This window comes from Podarcis bocagei (assembly GCF_964188305.1).
Source record: "Podarcis bocagei genome assembly, chromosome: 1".
NCBI lineage: Eukaryota > Metazoa > Chordata > Lepidosauria > Squamata > Lacertidae > Podarcis > Podarcis bocagei.
Genome location: NC_138125.1, coordinates 75410666 through 75432442, shown reverse-complemented (window position 1 = coordinate 75432442; position 21777 = coordinate 75410666). Strand labels below are relative to the sequence as shown.

The window sequence follows — 21777 nt, the reverse complement described above, 5'->3', positions numbered from 1 at the left end:
TTAAAGGTTTCCTGAGAATAATGATGGAACTGGGAAACAAAACTAATTAAGCAATTAGTTTTGCTTCCCACTTGATTTAAGCAATGGTGCAAATGGACCCATAGTCTCAGTCTTCAACTCAGGACTTGCAAGAAATGTAATGATCTGATACTGTACATATTCTCACATAGGTCTTCCTGTTATAGGAGTTTTTAGAAATCATGTGGGGGGGAGTAAATATACAAACAGCTCTTCTTAAACATTTTATTCATCATTCAAAAAGAAAACATTCCATAATCTTTTTACAAAAAAAAGGCTTTGGAAAGACGGGGGGGGGGGGGGACGACGACAGTTCCTGCCCCCGTTTTTCCAAGTTTTTTCCAGACCTTTGCACCTCTAGTTTCACAGCACTTTGCTCCATGAAAAACTATAGTTAACAAGTAGGGACAGGCATTCTTAAGGGATGCATTCCTTTAATTAGCTGCAATTATGTTACATCAATTATTTCAAAAAAAATTAAAGTGATAGTAAGAAGTTTTTGAGGTCCCCCTTATTACTTTTCTTATTTTCTTCAAGATGAAGCAGTCTTTTCAGCTGTGCGAAGTGGTCTTTGATGTTTCTCTGAGTCCTGGAGGAAGAACGAGGTGTTGATTGACCAGATGATGTTCTGGAATTGGGTGTCCCTCTGTTGGATCCAGAATGATGGTGGCTGACAGATGTGGTTTTGTTTGAAGACTTCCCAGCTGATGCCTTTCTGCCCAAACCTTCTCTACTCTTCCCAGAATGCCTTGTTGTTTTCCCACATGCACTGCAGGTAACCAGCAGGACATTCTTTGCTTCCTTGTACTTCTTCAAAAGCTTTGTTTGTTTTAAATTGAGTTTGTAGCCCTTTGCTTCCCGATCAAGTAGTTTTTGTATCTGTGGAGTCACCCTCTTTTTAGGCATTAGACGTACCCTAACATTACCTGGAAGGAGAAACTGGAAACAGTAATGACACACTCGGTTCACAGAATCTTGGGTTTTGTCTTCTCTGTTGCTGAGTGTCCACAGTAAAAACCGTGCTTGGGCAGGGCAAGTGTCTGCCAGCTGCCGTGCTGCATCTTCCAAGTACTGCGGCCTGCCCATTGTCTTGAACAGATCCAAATGTCTGTGGCAAATGGGTGAGCTTCAAAGCGAGCGATGATGGAATTGGCCAGGACTCCAGCAGCCTACTCTCTGGCACAAATTATGTGACTGCCTGCAGAAGCAAAGTTAAAATAAAATAAATAAAATGTAAGAAACAGATTATTGCAGTTGGATTAATAGCTTGCAATGCAATACATGGATGACCATTTAACAGATGCAATTAATATTATTTTCCTCTGCAGGGTAAACACACATTAGGTTTCATTGGTGTGTTGTGCCCGTCCCTGGTACTCTGGATCAGTCATCACTTGCCATCAAGCACAAGTGTCTTCACCATTTTCTCTCTTTCAGTGTTGTTAACTGTGAAGGATAAACGAATATTCCCAAAATTATGACTGGCTGACAAAGCAATTATTATTTGAGGACATTCAAACAATGTGCAGCCAAACACACATTGTTCTTATGTTATGCATTTTAATGTTCTTTATATTCTAAATCACCTGTGATCCCCAGATGAAGGCCAGAATATACCGTACATTTAATAAATACATAAATAAATCATATGGGACCCATTCTCTTGCTGTTCAAAAGGGTTGATCAAGGAAGGCTGAAGCAACAGAAAAAACAACAACTTACTATCTGTCTGAACTTCAGCTGGGGAGTTGCCTCTGCATCAGTCACCCCACACTTGCAATCAAAATTTGCATTAGAAAGGCTTTAGACAGCACCTGTATGAGAATTCAGAACAGAAAATTCAAGTAATAAAACCAAATAAAAGCAGGTACTCCTAAGAGTCTCAAAGAGAAGTAATCAAATCACTAGCCCTGTATGAACAACTATGGAATTTCAAGTTGCTGACTCCTTAGCCGAGCTGACACGCAATGGGGGCCATAATTTAAAGTTATGTGCGTGGATCTTAGGCTTGTGTACCCTCCCAAAAAATGCTTAGCATGAATGTAATCCTCTATCCCAAATTGCAGCCTGATTTGGCATGGTCAAGGACAAAATAATCACGTGATTCTGATGACTATAAACTGACCTCTAGGTTACTGAAAGGGCTACATTATTGGGGATGGGGGAGTCAGAAACTCTGGCTATAGCAAAAAGGATCAGCTACATAGCAGACCATCACTCAGCACAAAATGATCACATTGTGTGCGGGGGTTACATTCCAGGGCTGGCATGTATACACAAAACACTTATACCTGAACCACCCCCCGTACGACCATCCTTACTTTCCAAGATGTGGTCATACTGTACAGAAGATTAAAAAGATGATTCTGTAGGGGTCTCACAGGCCTTTGCAAGAGTAGCATAAACTAGTTGGCTTAGGTGAACATAAGGCCATGAGTTTAACAAGTATCAGACTGCCAACAAGGTCAAGCTAACCTGAATCAAAGTTTCCATATGCCAATGTCAATTTACCGTTGTGTGACTTTACAAAGTTTACTGCCAACTACTATTGCTGCAAGAATGATGCTGGCATGATCCATTTCTGCACTAGTACTGAAAAATAGCTTTGTTGTGAAGCTATGACCACAAACCAAATCATTTTTGTATTGACCCAAAAGAAGCTAAAAAAAAATTGATTGTAAACCTTTGGAAGTAAACCCATGCAATGAAATGGAATTTACTTCTGAGTAAACGCACACCAAGAATGAAGGCAGCGGCCTTAAGCAGAGTCAAACCCTTTGGTTCATCTAGCATTCTAGCTCATAGCTATCAACTTCTCTCCAGGGTTTCAGACAGCAGTCTTTCCCAACCCTACCTAAAGATGCCAGGGCTCTTCCACTATGGGGTACATATGGCAAATAGACGCCACACTTGCCACACGCACCCCAGCCAATTTGTAGCACTTTACCAGCTCGAATGATTGGCGGCGGTAAAAGCAGAATCCCAGCGAATGACTGAGTTAATGAAAGAAAGAAAGGAAGAGGATAAACCCCAAGCAATAACAATCAATGAAGAACGGATACAAAATGGGGCACTCAAAGAAACTCACCTTGTCAGCTGAGCAGGTACCCCCACTCGCCCCCCCCCAAAAAAAAACCCACTCTCGGGAGAACAACAACAACAGTAAAACCCGAATCCTTCTCCGGCAGAGGACCGAACTAACACAGCATTTTAAACCCGAGATGAAAACCCCACCGCTCTGTTGCACAGACACGTGTCGAGCAAACCCCTGTTCATGTCACGTGGCGCGTCGGAACACGTCCTCTCCGGAAGAAGAAGGGTGCGTGCGTGCTTCCGCATGGAGCGGAGTGGCGGAAGTGACCTCACGCTCATTTAAACAAAAAAAAAAGACTGGTTGACGATTACGAGGTGATATAAGAGGTGGGAAGAGGCGCTTCGGGGCCGGAAGTGAGGAAGGAGGGGGAGGGAGGCGTCCGTGAGGAACTTTTTCCGTCAGCTGGGCGAGGGAAGGAGGGAGGGAGAAGGTCCTCTCGAGGGGCGGCAGGAGCAGCAGCGAGGCTGAGCGGCGGCGCCCCTCTCCAGGGGGCGAAAGGGCCACGGAGCCCAGGATGGAGTTCCGCGATATCCTGATGGTGGCGTCGGAGCAGCAGGGGCTGAGCGCAGTGCCGGTGAGGACTGGCGGAGGCGCGAGGGAGGGAGGCAGGCGAAAGGACGGTTGGCGGCGGGGAAGAGGCGACGGCGACCTCCTCTCGCCGAACCGGCTGCGGCCCGTCGCTTCCCTTCTGGGTGCCTCTCTCTTTGCTCTCCTCGAAGCGGACTTTCTTCTGAGTCGAGTCTTCTCGGGCTCTTCTTTCTGTCTCTCTCGCTCCCGTGTTTTCCGTGCACGCTACTTGCTCTGCTTTTGTGTTGCTAATCTGTTGCTCGCTCAGCTGCCGGCGCCCGGCGAGAGGAGCCTGTTCGGCGAGGTGTCACCGGCGGGGGGGGGGGAGGGGGAATGCTTTTATCAAATGCGTTTCTCGCTTGAGTCACAGAAAGATGCCTTTGTTCAAAAGCTGCTCCTGCTGCTGCTGCTTTTTTCTTTTCTTTTTTTCCGGATAGCGAACATTTGACTTCAAATCCCTACCCTTTCCTTTTTTTTTAATCGCAAAAAATAACTTTAAAACTTTAGAAAACGAGACCAAAAAGTTGGCTTTGCAGTTACCTCTACATATGATAGGTTGCTAACCTTAAAATCGTTTTGCAGTTGATCTGAAGCTTGGCCTAAAAACGTAGGGCTAATGTTTGCATTGAGGTTGTACAGTGTCCAAGCAGAATGTGAGGGTTCAGGGAACTTTTTGGATCAAAATTATTTTGTCAAAGTAATAATCATAAATAAAAATGAGCATCCCACCACCGAGACCATTCCATTGTAGCTATCCAACCTCCCAAAATTTAAACACCTCTTGTGATGGTTTGACCCCTTTCTGTTTTAACAATACAAATTCTACAAACACCCTCCATATCTCCTCAAAATCCTTTCTCCTGCATATTTCCCATCTTACCTTAATGGCACATGTTAATTTATCATTAATAGCTATATCCCACTCCTCTTTATACCAACTTGAATTCTTAAAGGGTTATACTATCTGGCTTATACTTTCTAAGAGAGCTTCTCCGGGCTTTGAAGATGTGCAGCAGGGTTTTCTGGGTGTAACAACAGCAGCAAAAGCCAGCCTAAGCATGCCTACTTGGACTTTAGGCGGATGCTTGTTAAACAAATAGCTGCTGTAGTCTATTTGTGAAACTCAGGTGTTGCAGACAGCACATATAATCAAGTTGTGAGTTTTATATTTATCTGACTTACCTGAATTTGGCTTATGGGTATGGGACTATATTTTAAAGAATCAGAATACAAATGGATATCTAGATTTGTTGTATCATTGAATGGCTTTATAAGAATTACAGTTAGCAAGGAAGTACTAAATGAAAGAGTTCTTAGGATCATGGTGATCATTGCATGTTCTTGTAAAAGGTGTAAGATATTTGATAAAGCAAAGTTTATTTTAAAAAAGCTTCAGGTGTTACAAAAACTGGCAACATAATATTAGTATTATGTAGCATTAGTTAAGGGTAGGTAGCTACTGGGTTACAAAGGAGCTTACAGGGGTACTTCTGGTTATGAACGCTTCTGGTTACGCATGCTTCGGGTTACGAGCTCCGTTAACCCAGAGCTCCTGGTTGCAAACTTTGCCCAGGATGTGAGCGGAAGTCACTGATAAGAACGGTTTCAGCTTAAGAACGGACCTCTGGAACGAATTCCGTTTGTAACCAGAGGTACCACTGTACTGACATTTTCTTTCTTCCTTTTTCTGAAGAAGCATGTTGGGAAGAATATCCTGAGAGTTATGCCACCTTTTTTAGTATCTTAAAATTTGGTATCAAATATTTTCTCAAATACTGGGTCATAATGATCTTTTGGAAACTGTTGGTAAAATTCTGGTAAGAGACAGTGCCTTTAATTTTCTCTTTTTCTCTCCCCCATCCCATATAATTAATCCAATGCAGCATTAAATAGAATAGATTAAGCTTGGTCCAGTGCACCATGGGCGTAGTAGTGTGCATGAAGTATTTCCTATTTGTCAGAGGTTCTCAGGCTTTTTATCCTCAGGGCCCTCTGGAGATGGCTTCAAATTACACTGAGATCCACTAATCACAAAATGGTGGTTCAGATGTAGAGCCAGTAACACAGTGGTGGCAGACAGAGGCAGAGTTTGGCATAACCAGCTGGCGGTTACTGACATCACTTTCTACTGATATCTGATCCACCTTCAGAAATTACTAAATTATTTGCCACAGTATTTTCCTTGTGGCAGGGAGTTCCATAGCTCAGCTTTCCTCAGGCTAAGTACATACATTTGCTCAGCCTCCCCATTTTAAGCAAAGTGTGCTTATCCAGAGGCTGTAAGTAGAGAAGGCCTCTTCATTTACAGTGGTGCCTCGCAAGACGAAATTAATTCCTTCTGCGAGTTTTTTCGTCTTGCGATTTTTTCGTCTTGCGAAGCACGGTTTCCCTGGGTATTAACGGTTTTAAGAAAAAGGAAACAAACTTGCAAGACGTTTTCGCCTTGCGAAGCAAGCCCATAGGGAAATTCGTCTTGCGAAGCAACTCAAAAAACGAAAAACTCTTTCGTCTTGCGCATTTTTCATCTTGCGAGGCATTCGTCTTGCGAGGTACCACTGTATATTTTTCCCTTCCGGCCCCCCACCAATGCCTCTCAAAGTGTTTTTCCCATCTGCTGTATTCCTTTCTCTCCATGCCAAACTCCCAATATTTTTTATCCCAGCTTCCTGATCCTTTTATATTCACACCCTTTATATCAGCTTCTCTCATCCTCTTCTTTTCTTTTCCTAGTTTATGTATTATTAGTTCATTTATTTATTACCATAAAAATGAAACTTTTATTTCCATTTCTAATTTCCATCAATGCTTACCCTGGTCCTTTCCTCTCAGAGAAGGGAGGGGTTGCCTCGCTTCTCTCTCTCAACTTGTTTCCTGGACATCAGAGTGCAAGAAGTTGCTGATATAGGCATTGGTCCAATCAAAAGTCTTATCACATGGTTAGGAGACTGGGCAGGTATTTGAGGAGGCTCTGGACAGGCTGTGGCACTGAAGCCAACCTCAGAGTGGCCCAAGACCCACTGGTATGCACCCAGCCTTCTGTTTGAGGGAGCCTGCCCTAGACTAGAGCATAACAGAGCTCTATTCTCCCTATGGAGTTAGAGGGAGCAGACCATTGTCCCTTCATCACTCTTCCTTGGTCAAGTGGAGTGGGACAGAGAGGACTGGTTAGAGATTTTGGAGTTAATGGACTGGCATGGTGACAGCCCCATTATATGCTATGGAGGGAACAGGGCTTTGTTATAACCTTTGGAGACTTTTATGTGATGCCACATCCTCAGGGGATGGATCAAGCACAAGGTATATTTTCTATGAGTAGACAGCATGATGATTTAAATGCCTATTGCAGGTCTTTTTATTTAGTCCATGTCTTGATTTTAATTCTCCAGGAAAATATGCAAGTCTCAGTCTAACGAGAAAACATTCTTCTCTTTGTATCTCATTAATAGTGTCAGTTGAAATATTTATTCTAATGTCCCAAACCTTTACCAGTGCTGGGTTGCTGTGGTTTCCTCAAATAGTGTGCAGCTATAATCTTTGCTGACGTAGGAAAGATGATGTATTAGCAATTCTATTTTAAATGCCTTGCAGGCAAATCAATGCATGCTTACTTTGAAATAAATTCCACTTAAATCAGTGGGGCCTACTTTCAAGTAAGTGCTCATAGGATTGCAGTCTTAGACAAAAACTGGATACAGAAAAAAGGCCGGGCAGCAAATATATCCTGGACACCCTTAGCACAGTTGCACCAAATAGCTGTTCAATATGCATGTCTACTACACATGTAAAAAAAAAACGTTTCTTTTAACTTCTCCATACAACCAAAAAAACCACCATTCCAATTCTTATACCTGACCTTCAGTTTTCAAAGTAGGTTGTATAAGGTGACTATATTTTTTTAGCCATAACATTTCCCCCCCTAGCTGGAGACTGCTCTGCTAGATCAGAGGTGGATAACCTGTGGCCTTTCAAGTCTTGCTGGGCTACAACTTCCATCATTAGCCAGGCTGATGGGAGTGGGGAGTCCCATTGCTTGGAGAATCACAGCTTTGGAACCCTGTCCCAGATGCTTTCAGGTCTCTCTTCACATAAATCTTATCCCATTTCTATGAATAGTTCATTTTCAGCAATGCCTTCTTCCATTTTAGTAATCTGAAAGTTTGGGCCATTCTTCAATTTAAAACAGATTGCATAGAAATTTGAGTCTTGTAAGTGATCCTGAATACAATATAGATTTCAACATGAAAGGACAGCTGCAAGTGTGAAGGGTTGGGTGTGAGAGAATGGTGTTCTTCTTGGGAACCCTGACTGAAAACAAAGAAACAGATTCCCCTCGGGGTCCCTTCTAACTCTACAATTCTATGAAAAATAGGTTTCAGTGAAGCTAGGCCTTTAATTGGTATAAGTGGACATGGGGACAGTCCCCTAAAAATCAAGGAATGACTGCAACTTGATACAGAAAGCATTCTTACATACTTCTGTGCTACATGTTTGATTACTATTAGCCAATCATGTGGTCGCAATAAAACTTTCTATAATAGTTACATCCCACTGTTTTCTAAACCAGTCAGAAATCTCTGAGCTACTTTGAGCCCTCCCCAACCTTCTCATTATAATAATATTCATCAATGTCCATTTATATTAATTGCCTTATTTATTAACTGTCCACCAACATCTGCTTTCATTTATTTTGTGATTAATACATCAGTTCTTATACAGTATATTGATATAATATTAATTGCAATCGTTCTGCCTAGCCAGTCTCCCTTCAGCATTGCTATGGCAATTGACCTCCTTGAATTCTTTCAGTGTCAGGACACTGGCTGCTGCTTGTTCCTACCTAAAAGCAAGTGAGTTTTTTCCTAATGAGAAGGGTTAGTAAAAGTTCATGCAGCTTTTACTAGGCTACAATATATTAGGAAATGGAGTCTAAGCTACTAAAAGGGATTTAAAGAAAGCAAGAAACTATAGATTCCAAATAGGACAAGTAAATGGAGTTTTCTCTTTCGAGAGAACTTATTATATGTTTTGAAGAAGCTATCAGTAAAGTTCATGTTTTATTAAATGCATATTGCCAGTGTGTGTGTGTGTGTGGATCGTGATCTCTTCATGGGAAAAGTGAATTAATCAATGAAAAGGAATCACAATTCAGAACAGGGGTGGGGCACCTGTGGCTTTCCAGGTGTTATTGGACTAATCCTCCTATCTGACCCAGCCAACATAGCCAGTGTTAGAGATGATAGGAATTGTATTCCATGAATATCTGGAGGGCTGCAGGTTCTCCACATCTGATTTAGAAATATAATTCCTGAAAGTGTATTTCTCTTAAAGAGCTTGTGCTGAATGAAAGCTCAGAAATGATTAATAAAATCTTGAGCATTTACTACAATTTTATCTTTATTGTTGACTTTGGGAAGTTCATCTCTTCCTGTAAGCGAGCAGAGTTAGTTAACATTTGCTTTCCTGTGGTTGCAGTCCTAGGCAACATTGAATGGCATTCAGAGGTTCCTTTCCTCTGACAGGAAGTCTGTTCCTCCAGCAGAAATAATCTTTCGGTTCAAATTATCTTATATTGGAAGAGAAGCATTGGATCCAGCCCATTAACTTGGAAAGTCTTACTTATTTTACATCTGAGTAAACATGACTAGGATTGGACTATTAAAATGTATGTATTAAGTTCCCCCGAAGGTAATTTCAGATTTGAGACACTTTAAAAACCATTATCAAGAAGTAAGCAGTTACTGAAATGTTACTGCTAAGAAGGATTTTAGACTGAAACTATTCTTTGCTAGATAGTGAATAAGCACATTCATGATCATTTATATGAGAAATAGAAACAATAATGTATTGCATCATGTCTTGCTAAAATTATAGAGCTGTTAGTTCATCTCCCTTAGGGAAAACCATGCTAAGCAATAATTAGCTGTTTTCAAAATGAAGTGACTATTGGGCTTAGTAATGCTTCCACTGATAGCTCAGTTGTTGCTATAGATAACTCAAGATCTGACCCAAGTATGTAAATATCTATTAACTTGATTTAAAAAGTAGTCCTTGTTATTGTTCAACAGTAACACATAGGGTCTGTGTAGTGTAGGGAATGAATCTGGCCAAAGGCAATGTGATAGTATAAGATAAAAAGAGAAAGTATTTTCAAAGTTTGAATTATAACATTTAGAATTTATACATGATTTTGTCTTCTTGTTAAGCTGTAGTTTCAGAAATAGCATTGGGATCTTCAAATAAAGGGCTACTGCATTCTTGAAGTTGTTGGGTTTTTTTAGCTACACAGCAACTCTGTGGAGTGGGTCAGGGTTGTGAGATTTCTTCATTGTACTTATGACAACTGCCTACTTCTGTAAAAGTAACTTAAAGAAAAACCAGGTGGTGGTTTCACTCTTAGTTTGGAGAGGGCAGTGTTTTAAAAGACACCTGCTCTCTTTTAAAGAGGGGATAAATGCTAATTTTGGAGCTAACATAGTTTTGAATCATTTTCACCAATATTACAAGGCATGGAGGGTGTAATCAAGTTTTACAAAATGAACTTTTAAAGGCTTTTGTGGTTTTCAATTTCAATTATTGCTTAAATGCTCTGTAACAACAGCCATCTGCAGCTTGCATATTGCTACAGCTTTCAACCCTACAGTTGCCATCTGGTGGTGCTCAGAAAAGGATAATCAGTGTTTTAAAAAGCACACCAGGAGAGTTTGACCTGTTCTTTTCACCACTGCGGACAAATCTTTGTATAAAGCTGGTACTTTTATCAAATAATGAGAATGGAATGTTACTGCCTGTCTAGCTTGTTCACTGAGTTGTTGAAGGAGAGAACTTGTAGCTGCAGTAGACTTTTATACCTCATACAAGCTACATGTTATATAAAGTCTTGTATTAAAGTATTTGTTTTAGTGTTCCTTATTTCATTGAGAAGGAATATCAATATATTCTAAATTAGTAATTATAAACATACCACACACACATATGTAGTCGAAGCAAAATAAAAAAATTCCTTCCAGTAGCACCTTAGAGACCAACTTCGTTTGTTATTGGTATGAGCTTTCATGTGCATGCACGCTTCTTCAGATACAAAGAAGATTGGTATCTGAAGAAGTGTGCATGCACACAAAAGCTCATACCAATAACAAACTTAGTTGGTCTCTAAGGTGCTACTGGAAGGAATGTGTGTGTGTGTGTGTGTGTGTGTGTGTGTAACATAAAACAGCTTTTTTCTTATACAGCTAAAGAAGTAATTACAATTAAATCTGACCATGTTTAAACACCCACCCCCAAATAAATCACAAATTAAGTACAAAAACTCTACATCCATAAGCACTGAGACAGATTTTTGAATAAAATATAGCCTGTATTGTGTTATACCTATGCTCTTCTGATGTTGTTGTACTGCAATTTCCATTAGCTCCAACCAACATAGCCAGTGGTCTGAGATGATGTCATTCAAAATGTTGTGATAAGATGGTTTATGACGTATTGTGGCATGTGGTTGTGGCCAGTGCTAAGCACCTTAAACACCACTGAAATCAATTGCTGAAAAGGCTTTTATTGTTAAATTGCCCAAAGCCCCCAACCTGTTGTGTACAGTAGCTAGAAACCTAGAGCCTTCGAGATTGGTGTGTGGTTCTGACATTTTGTCTCTTTTCAGAAAAGATACAGTTTGGCAGTAGGCCCTCCCAAGAAGGATCCAAAAGTGAAAGGTGTTCAGTCAGCAGCTGTGAGAGCTTTCCTCAAGCGGCAAGAAGAGGAACAAAGGAAAAAAGGTATATTTTTAAATTATCTTTAAATTATCTGTCACTTATTTTTGGTGATAACTGTCTTCTGTTTCCTTTTTGAATATTGTTGCCATAGTTCCCTCATTTTTGGATGTGTATTGGCTTCTAGAATCCTCTGAAAGCAGTGGCAAAACTTAAAAAGTTGGTTCATTTCCTCCCCTCTGTTCTGCATTTAGAACTGGATTCAGATTACTGAAGCCCATTCAAGGACTTCTGCGAGCACAACAAGGCTTCCCACCTTCCCTATCAATATCTCTGGGGTAGTACAGCATGCAGCGAGCAGGGAGAGGGGGAGGTCGTTCCATCAGGCAAGCAGGAATTCCTTCAATGCTGCTGGGTTGTTTGGAACATCAGAGTGTTGAATTCCCCTCAGTGTGTACAATAGCTAGAAACTACAGCATCACAGAGATTGGTGCATAGTTTTGACACCTTGTTCTTTCAAAGCAAGCTTTATTTAACAGGCTTTTTGACAAATTCCAGAAGATACTGCACAGAACTGCTCTTTGAAAGTCCTCCTCAGTTTTGCAAGCAGTTGCCCGTGTTCAATGGGGAGCTGCTGCCTGAGAAACCCAAACCCACAGCCTCCTGGGTGTGCTGAATTAATTGTGCAGTTCTTTAGATCTCAGTCAGCCCTCGTGTTTAAAGTGGAGCTCTTAATTAAAATTCTGCTGTGTTATTTCCAAGGGTAGCTTTTATGTTCCATGTCTGCTATTTGATTGCTTAGATAGTTTGTAGTCAGAATGTAAACTCTGAGCATGACCTTTACAATGCACACTAGCCATTGCAGTTTTTCAAGCTATCCCAAGACTTTTCATGCGCAAAAAATATTTTACATAGGAACTTTCCTTCTTTTACAGTCATTGAAGAAAAAAGAAGAAAAGAAGAACTTCTTGCTAAACGTGTAGAACTGAAACATGACCGAAAAGCAAGAGCTATGGCTTCACGGACGAAGGACAATTTCCGTGGCTATAATGGCATTCCTGTTGAAGAGAAGCCTAAAAAGAGGCAAGGCCGTGAAAACAGTTCTGAAGGAAACACAGAAGGAGGTGAATGCATGACAGGTGATGAAATGGAGCAATTTGAATATGATCAGACAGAATCGGAGCATGAATTGGAAGAATATGAAGAAAAGCCATCCAAAGCACCAGTGAAACCAAAGGCGCCTCCCAAAAGTGCACCTCCAACATTGAACTTTAGGGACCTTTTAAAGCTGGCTGAAAAGAAACAGTATGAACCAGTTGAAATAAAAGTTCCTCTGAAAAAGACTGAGGAAAGACCCATGACAGCGGAAGAACTGAGAGAGCGAGAATACTTAGAGCGGAAACACAAAAAGGGGGTTATACTAAAAGAGAAAAAAGTTGGGAAAGAAATAAAACAGGTCACTATATCAAATTCCTCCAAGAAGGAATTTTCACAGAAGGAGGTCATAAATGCTAAACCCAGTAAGCATTCAGCGGACAAACATTCCTTGTCGAAAGGAAGCCTTTCCTCTCAAAGTAGTACTGACAAGAAATCAAAGGGACCAGCTTTAAATGAAAAGCATTTGAAGTTGTCATCTGCCTCCAAACCCAACCCTTCTGAGAAAGCAAAACCTGCACATAAGGTCCCTTTGAAAAGCCCATCAAACAGCAGTCAAATTAAACCAGCATCTATTGGGGGTGGGAAGTCTGGACCTAACTCTCATACCCCAACTTTGAAAACGACTGCAAATGGAATTCTCAGGCATCCATCTGCTAAAGAAATTGGTCTGAAAAAAACTACTAGCCAAACAAAACCATCTGGTGTGGCTCCTTCCCAGCATGAAGGTGTTAAAAATGTCAGCTCCAAGCAAGCAAGCCGCAATTCAGGCGCAGGAGGACCTCTTCCACGAGCAAAGAGCAGCTTGAGTACAGGTCCAGGTCGGCCAAGCAGCAGTTTGATTGTCGGACGTGGACCACAGGGCAGTAGTTCAGGCATGGGACCTGGACGATTAGGTAGCGGCTCGGGATCTGGGCAACGAAGCAGCAGCTCAAGTGCGGGACTTGTACGGCCAGGCAGTAACTTAGGTGTGGGACCTAGCAGACCAGGCAACAGTTCAGGACCAGTGCGTTCTGGAAGTAGTCAAAGCATAGGACCCGGGCGGCCAAATAGTCTAAACGCAGGACCGGCAAGAGGTAGTAACTCAGGATTGGGACCAGGCCGGCCAAACACCACTTCAGTTGGAACTCCGAAACCAAAGTGTACGGTTGTATCAGAAACAATCTCTTCTAAAAATCTGGTACCACGACAAGGTAGCGGACAAATGAATGGAATGAGGCCATTTCCACAGCAAAGACCCAGGATCCCCCCACAAGGTATCTTTACAGTTTGAGTTTATAATTTGATACGTACTCTTTGTTTCATTCATACATTTGTTGTCTCACTGTAGCTGTTTGGACTTGGAGTTGTATATATTCCAATCTAGTGCATGTTAATTGAATGTGAGTTCCATTGAGTTCAGTGGTAGTACAGTACTCCGAGAATTTATATAGGATCTCATTCTACCATAAACTTTGTAAACAAAAAAAGCAAAGCAAAACATGGACTGTTTTTCAAACTACTTTGCAGATTTGATTGCTCCTCACAAGCATACGTATGGTAGAGTGTAGGAAACCTTAGATAAATTTTATGATCTTGTTTACGTCAGGAACATTTATGTGATTTCTGGTTTCTACAAGTTCATGCAAATTCAGTGTGAGCAGGAAAGGCTGTAACAGAGATATTGTGGTTGATATTAATTCCATGATTGATTTAAGGGTAAGAAGCTCCCTTGATCCGAAGCATAGGAATCACTCCAGTTGGGGGAGGGCAGAGTTGAGCTTTATTTTTCTTGGAGCAATCCTTTGCCAAGGCAGACAGGATTTCAACTTAATCTTTGCAGCAGTCAGTAGCCCTTACTCTCCCATAACAAAGGTTCTCTTATTCTAGATTAGCTTGCTGCAACTCCAGTGCTTGTACTGTATGAAGAAGCGATGTCAACCATTTTGGAGAGGGAGACGATTCTGGAATGCTGTAGATGTACACAGATAACGCTTTGCTGCTAAGCACAAATCATCCTTCGCCTTGCCCTGCTTTTCCAAATCTGGGCCTAACATGTCAAGCAGATGGAATTAAGTGCAGATTTTGTGTTCTAGTGTAGAGAAACTGCATGGGAATTATCCCCTCCCCCCAAATAATACTGGAACCCAGGGCAATTCAACTAACCTGAATGTTGGAAGATTCAGGACAGATAAAAGAGAACTACTGCATACAGCACATACTGGTAGTTCAATTATGAAATTCATTTCTATAAGGTGTGATGGCCACCATCTTAGATATGTTGGAAAGTGAATTGGAAGCATTAATGGAGGATAGGGCTTGCCATGATGTTCTACCGCCACTGTTATCTATCTATAGCACTCAGGTCCTGCTTGCAAACTTTCTATAAGCATCTGGTTGGTCACTGTGAGAACAGGATGTTGGACCAGTTGGGTCTTGCGTCTGGTACATAATAATCTGCCTGGTACATAATAAGCTACCTAATAATGCTTGAAGCAAAAGGCCTAGTAAACACACACCATTTAGTATTCTTGTTATGAGGAAGATTTCAGATTTGTATTCCAAGAGTAGATTTGTTGTGTTGATGCAATACGCCCCTGCATTTGAAAAGAACATTTCTTTTTGCCAAGCCATTTATAGTGATCCAACTAAATTTGTTACTTAAATGCTGGGTAGCGGGATGACTAACTTGTGTGCCTTCAGATGATGATGAACTCACATCAGCCCCCGTCAGCCATGGCCAGCAATCAGAAATGATGGAACTTGTAGTCCAGCAACATTTGGAGGGCCAAAAGTTAATCTGCCTTCATTACACCAATAGCTGTCCAGAATGTAACCCATGTAAAGCCTCATGAAGTGACTGTATTAGCTAGTGAAAAACCAATGCAGCACAAAAATAAATGTTGCAGCGGGTTTGGAAGTGTGTATTACATTTCTGAATTTCACCCCTTAGGTTTTCCAAGACCATCTCTTCCACCGATTACTAGTAAAAGGCAATATGAAGACGATGAAGATGAATACGATTCTGAAATGGAGGACTTCATAGATGATGAAGGAGAGTCCCAGGAAGAAATCTCTAGACATATTAAAGAGATATTTGGCTATGATCGGGCTAGGTGAGAAAAAGAATTTTGCATCATTTTATACCATTGTGTAGTTATGACAGTCTCTATAACATTCATGTAAGGTGCATAAATAAAGTTTTCCCCGATACAGTTTCATAATTTAGTCTGCTTGAGTACTTTTGAAATTAATCAGGAGCTCCTTAAGAAAACAGAGTTTGAGCAAAAGTTCTCAATGGTTTCTGTCAACTATAATTGAGGATAAAAAATATGAATGTGCATGTACTCAAAAAATGCAAGAAAGGGGCTGATATACTACTATATACAGCCTATTTATTTACTAGTATTTGCCAAAGCATATGATTACTGAGACTCAAGATCCCCACCCCTGCACTGAAAGGAACTGACTTGGTCCAGCCATATAATTATAAGGTTACTTGAAACATATTTCTGTTTTATTTAAATGCATATACAATTCTGGTTCTGAAACACATGCATTTATGTATTATAGCAAAAGTGAACATATTGCATTTCATTTTGCCTATTACTCTCAGATATAAAGACGAAAGTGATTATGCCTTACGTTACATGGAAAGCAGCTGGAAGGAGCAACAGAAGGAGGAAGCCAAAAGGTAAGCAGAGTTGAATCTATCCACTTCACTCTCCCAGATTTTGGTCATTCATCAAAAAGAAACAGTTCCATTAATGTGATTCCAAATAATGATGAGTTTGGAATCATTGTGAGCCATGGCAAGCAATGTGAGCAAAATGGTTGAAGTCTGTGAAGGGGAGATTTTTGGGGAGAGAAGCTGTGGAAATGATTCAAAGTCAGCCATAAATATATTGGCATGCTGTGGAGATCTGCCCGTTTTCATCACAGTGCTGTTAACCTGAAACCAAAAGCCCTCCATAAATTTGAAATAAGTGAGGACAATGTGACCAACTTGGTGGAGAGATCAACTGGGATAATATTCCTGATGGATTCTTACCCATCTTTGTTAGTGTATAGAGCCTCAGCATCCATGCTTGCTTGAATGATGGTCCCTGGGAAGACTGTCAAAGACTGTAGCTTCCTCAGAAAGGCAGTGATCTCCTAAAAACAATTTTAAATATTGGGCCCAAATGGATACAATGATTTTTGTCCCATTAAAAATGTTCTACTCAGTGAAGCTAAGATGATTATATGGACCAATTCCTGCTATTGTGAGTTTTTTTGCATACAGTGGTACCTCGGGTTAAGTACTTAATTCATTCCGGAGGTCCGTACTTAAACTGAAACTGTTCTTAACCTGAAGCACCACTTTAGGTAATGAGGCCTCCTGCTGCTGCCATGCCACTGGAGCCCAATTTCTGTTCTTATCCTTAAGCAAAGTTCTTAACCTGAAGCACTATTTCTGGGTTAGCGGAGTCTGTAACCTGAAGCGTATGTAACCCAGGCACCACTGTACTTATTTAGCATATATTGAAGCTAAGACTGTAATTCTTGTATTTCATTGCAATACTTAATCATTTTTCACCTAGCCAGCTCTGTCGGCAGAAGCCCTGCACAAGGACCTCTGCTTGTGCAACAGTGCTTTCCCCTGCCTCTCCCCACAGGCCTCTCAAAATTGGCTCTGGGGAAGGGTCAGCAGAATCCCTAGAACAGAATGGGGGGTATTGTTCCATCTGGCAAGCTGGGATGCTTGCACAGGCAGAATGATTGGAAGAATGGAACATTTAGCGTATTTTTTGCTCTATAAGACTCACTTTTTCCCTCCTAAAAAGTAAGGGGGAAAGTGTGTGCGTCTTATGGAGCGAATGCAGGCTGCGCAGCTATCCCAGAAGCCAGAACAGCAGGAGGGATTGCTGCTTTCACTGCGCAGCGATCCCTCTTGCTGTTCTGGCTTCTGAGATTCAGAATATTTTTTTTCTTGTTTTCCTCCTCCAAAAACTAGGTGCGTCTTGTGGTCTGGTGCGTCTTATAGAGCGAAAAATACGGTAATTCAAGCAGGTCTTTAAGCTGCTGCAAAACAGTCCATGGCAGGGGTTGCCAACCTGGCACTAATTGGTTTTTATTGGTGCCCCTGGGAACACCACCGCCCCCACTCTGAGTTTTAATTTAAAATAAGCAAGCGTCTAGCTCTTCTAAAATGAAAGTTATGGGGCAAAATGTACAGGTACCTTCTCTGTGGGGGGAATGTGATGTGGCCACCTTGTATATTTTTCCTAGTACAGAGGAATGTCCTCTGTTTTTATTGCATAGCAATTCTGTGTGTATTGCATGGTCTCCACAATCAGCTGGCTTCCCATAGTGAGCATAAGGTTGTCGGGGGTAGTTTTCTCTCTAATTTTGTGTTACACCGCACTGTCCATGTGCACTATTTTGTGACTAGCGCCCTCAGGACTCGCCTGAAATTTGTAAAATGCCCACTGCTCCAAAAAGATTGGTGGTCCCTGTTCTGTGGTTTCACTGCAACAAGCTTACATGCCTAAGCCTCTGGAAGTGTACTGTGCAAAAATAGAATATAAATGCAATCAGTTTGGTTTCCTGTCTGGTCATTTATAGGATGGTCTGGAGGTATTATTGAGCCTTGTAGCATCTTCAAAGCATCATGTGAATACAAATTTCAGCTGCTCTAACTCACTATATTTATACTCTTAATTGGGGGATATCATTATTGTTCAGGCCCATTGCAGCAGCAATTACAATTAGCCAGCATTTCTAAGAAGTATTTATATAGCATGTTTTTAGTATTGGGTTGGCTTGTAACCTTGTGCCATCTCAATATGTTATGGGAACCATTTATTTTTATATTCCCAGTCTAATTGTAGCATATTCCAGTGCTGTTGCATCCCTGGAAATGTAAGGCAGTTTCTAATATGGCTTCTCTAGGGAATATCCTAAACCTAGCTAAGATTTCTGCAAGCTGTCTAGTGATGGGTAATTGTAAGAGGAGTTATGTTGATTTCCTCCTGGCTAGGGACTTTTTGTGCTCCTACATTTTGGGTTTAATTATCTTCAGATTTTAGTGTAACTAAATCTTTATTCTGCAGCTTGAGGCTTGGAATGCAGGAAGATCTAGAAGAGCTAAGACGTGAAGAAGAGGAATTGAAACGAAAGAAGCAGGCAAAGAAGCTGAGAACACGTTAATCAGTTTGTCATCGCTATGGTTTTCTTGTTATTCTTCCATTCCCCCCCCCCCCATTCTGCTGCTTGTTCCAAATTTCAGCTTTAGTTTTACTTTGCATATGAAAGGGTAAAAACGTGAGTAGAAAATGGAAATATAGAAATATGGTTCTTTAATTTGACCCACAAATTCATATTTTTAATATTTGCCAATGCTTCCTTTTTATAAAATAAATGCACTAATTGAGAATATAGACGGAATTAAAGTGGAAATGAATGTTGCTACTGCCTAAATTAGTTCAAGGATGCCAGCAGACTACTGACTGACTATGCACTGGCTTGCAAAATGTGGGCCCTCACACCAGTACGACAGCCTGCATTCTTCATTTTACTTTAAAAAGGAATAATGTTGTTTGTGTCCTGAGTCAAGATTCTTAAATATCATTCTTCCCAATCAGATAAAGCACAGATTAAAAAATTGTCGCTGCTGTTCCTGATGTTGAAAGCAATATTGACCTGTATCGGAGAAGATTATTTGAAAAAGCAATGTTATCATGAAAGGTCATGAGCGTTGTCTTCGAAAACTAATAGACTGAACCTATCCCCTAGAAGTAGCTGTTGTGGAATAAACAGACAGCAGTGTCTGGCATGAAGAAAAGAAAACAGCATCATACATGCCAACAGAAATCTCATCCTGCCTCCCCTTGCAAAGCTAACTTGCTGGTTCTAGTAATATAAGGTTGTTTCTCTGGCTTCTTGAATTCAGTAGAGTGGGGCCTTGGGAAACCCTGTATCTATTCCCATGTGTTTGAAGTCTTCCTTGAGCTGATAAGAGTCAGTCCACTGCCTGATGTTTTCCTATCCTGCTGTGCAGAAGATAGAATTGAGCTGCTTCGTGTCATTTAGAAATTATTTCAATAAGAAATGGGACCAAATGATGAGTTTGCCTTGTAGGTCTGGGATTTCATTGCCAAAAATAAAAATAAAATTATCTTGGGAAACGCAAACTTACATTTTATATAGATATATAATTTCTATGGCTTTGGCTTAACTACATTTTAGGAATATTTTTAGAATACAGTGGTGCCTCGCAAGACGAAAAGAATCCGTTCTGTGATTCTCTTCATCTAGCGGTTTTTTCGTCTTGCGAAGCACCTCCAAAACGGAAAACTCTTTCGTCTAGCGAGTTTTCCGTCTTGCAAGGCATTCGTCTTGCGGGGCACCACTGTATACCCCATTTTTTCCAGGCTCCATTTCTAGATTAAGTGCATATTGCATAACAACTCCAAAGCCTGCTGGTGTATATTGCCAACTAGTTTATTCCAGAATAGACACCAATTCAATCTACATCCTTCTCATTGTAGGCATCTTTATAGTTATTCTTAACAGTTATTCAATAAAGCAGCTGAATAAATTCCCCACAAAGAAACAGACCTTTATACTTTGTCAAAAGGTCATTTTTGTTGGTTTTTGAACGCTTGGTTACACACCAATTTAAAGCTACTACAAAATTAACACAGTAGTTGTATGTTACAAAAAGTTCTAGGGTTTCCCCCATTTAAAAGTACTGTGGTTTGGGATTTCAGTCATGTTTCATGTATTTTATTACTCTGGTGTCCATGATACGCTGTCAAATAAATAAAAAAATGATTATGCTTGCTAAAAATTGCATCATTAGGCCAATAATGAAGAATATGATACTCTTCTAAAAGCTAAAACTGAGGTAGGACAGTGTATCCTGATTAGTGTTCTGGCGGAGAGGTATTCTAGCAAAGATTGACTACATTTTAAAGAATAATTGGAGGTGAAATTGTAATAAGTAACAGGAATGAATGAATTCAGCCTTCAAAATGAGAAGTGGAGTTTAATCAGGAGAATTAATGTAAAGAAAATAAAGAACCTTTGCTTATAAAATCCTTCAGCCACCCCTTTTTGTTGTTGGATGGTGTTTGCTGAAATGAAACTATTGGACAGTTGCTACAGTTAGCATGCATCTGAACTGGAACTCTTAACTTAAAGGTTACTGTTATCACTAGTGCTATTTCCCCCCATTTGTCTGCGTTACATCTTGCTGTGATTTATACACACATGAATCTGGCAAATGCACCCATTTGTCTTTTTAATTCGTTCAAGGCAATGACTGTTGGAAACATGACCAGGCTGCTGTTCATTTTATAATTATTCTAATGTGAGGATGTATCTTAATCATCAGCCTAGGTACAGTCCTCAGCAAGCTGAAGAATTTGTAGCACCAGAAATCTGAACAGAAATCTTCATTATTCACATGCATGTTTTAACCACGTCTTGTAAGTTCTGTTCAAGACTGTATTCTGAAACATTTCAGTGTTAACTTGTCTTGTAGAAGATAACATAATCAATATTGCCAATCTTCTTTTATCACTTTAGAACTTCCAAAATAGAAACTTGCCCTGAACATGAGAATAATCATGCATTCTAGAGAATAATTGTATTCTCTTTTGAGATGATGAGCTGTTTAACATGTCTGTTTGCATTATTTGTGTGTGGCAGGAAAATGTTTTTCCCGTCATTTTTCTTGGTTCTTCCCCTTAAAATAAATACAGTGGTACCCCGCAAGACGAACGCCTCGCAAGACGGAAAACCCGCTAGACGAAAGGGTTTTCCGTTTTGGAGGCGCTTCGCAAAACGAATTTCCCTATGGGCATGCCTCGCAAGACGACAGCCCATAGGGAAATCTCCGGAACAGCGGGGAAGCGCAGCGCGTCTTCCCCACTGTCCTTGGACCTCCTCCCGCCGCGCGGCATCGGAACGAAGCTCCGATGCCGGGCGGGGGGGGACGCCTCCTCCCGCCGCGCGGCATTGGAACGAAGCTCCGATGCCGGGAGGGGCGGGGGGAACGCCTCCTCCCGCCGCGCGGCATCGGAACGAAGCTCCGATGCCGGACGGGGGGGGAACGCCTCCTCCCCCCCCCGCGCGGCATCGGAACGAAGCTCCGATGCCGGGCGGGGGGGGGAACGCCTCCTCCCGGCGCACGGCATCGGAATGAAGCTCCGATGCCGGGCGGGGGGGAACGCCTCCTCCCGGCGCGGCATCGAAACGAAGCTCCGATGCCGGGCG

General features: G+C 41.2%; 2 protein-coding genes across 3 annotated transcripts; one reads left to right on the top strand and one right to left on the bottom strand.

The window, feature by feature from the left end:
• Nucleotides 1–231: 231 nt before the first annotated feature.
• Nucleotides 232–3230, bottom strand: RMP24 (ribonuclease MRP subunit p24). 2 transcript variants are annotated; one of them, XM_081202585.1, is made up of 2 exons: nucleotides 3107–3230; nucleotides 232–1216 (listed from the first exon to the last, which is right to left on the bottom strand). In XM_081202585.1, exon 2 carries the CDS (start codon nucleotides 1102–1104, stop codon nucleotides 496–498), a length of 609 nt encoding a protein of 202 aa, XP_081058711.1. In that variant the 5' UTR covers nucleotides 1105–1216; nucleotides 3107–3230; the 3' UTR covers nucleotides 232–495. The 2 variants fall into 2 exon arrangements, with proteins under 2 accessions (XP_081058711.1, XP_081058710.1); XM_081202584.1 differs by lacking the exon at nucleotides 3107–3230 and adding an exon at nucleotides 1741–1832.
• Nucleotides 3231–3551: 321 nt separating this feature from the next.
• SPTY2D1 (SPT2 chromatin protein domain containing 1) lies at nucleotides 3552–19755 on the top strand. Its single transcript, XM_081202109.1, has 6 exons — nucleotides 3552–3686; nucleotides 11331–11445; nucleotides 12315–13790; nucleotides 15467–15629; nucleotides 16130–16207; nucleotides 18609–19755. The coding sequence occupies exons 1-6, from the start codon at nucleotides 3627–3629 to the stop codon at nucleotides 18703–18705; spliced, it is 1989 nt and encodes a 662-aa protein (XP_081058235.1). The 5' UTR covers nucleotides 3552–3626; the 3' UTR covers nucleotides 18706–19755.
• The last annotated feature ends 2022 nt before the right edge of the window (nucleotides 19756–21777 follow it).

Excerpts from the sequence above, each read along its gene's own strand:
- RMP24 (XM_081202585.1), bottom strand. The coding sequence starts at position 1,104 with ATGGGCAGGCCGCAGTACTTGGAAGATGCAGCACGGCAGCTGGCAGAC.
- SPTY2D1 (XM_081202109.1), top strand. The coding sequence starts at position 3,627 with ATGGAGTTCCGCGATATCCTGATGGTGGCGTCGGAGCAGCAGGGGCTG. Across the intron at positions 11,446-12,314 it reads AGAGGAACAAAGGAAAAAAG|TCATTGAAGAAAAAAGAAGA; the intron begins GTATATTTTTAA and ends CTTCTTTTACAG. Across the intron at positions 15,630-16,129 it reads TTTGGCTATGATCGGGCTAG|ATATAAAGACGAAAGTGATT; the intron begins GTGAGAAAAAGA and ends TATTACTCTCAG.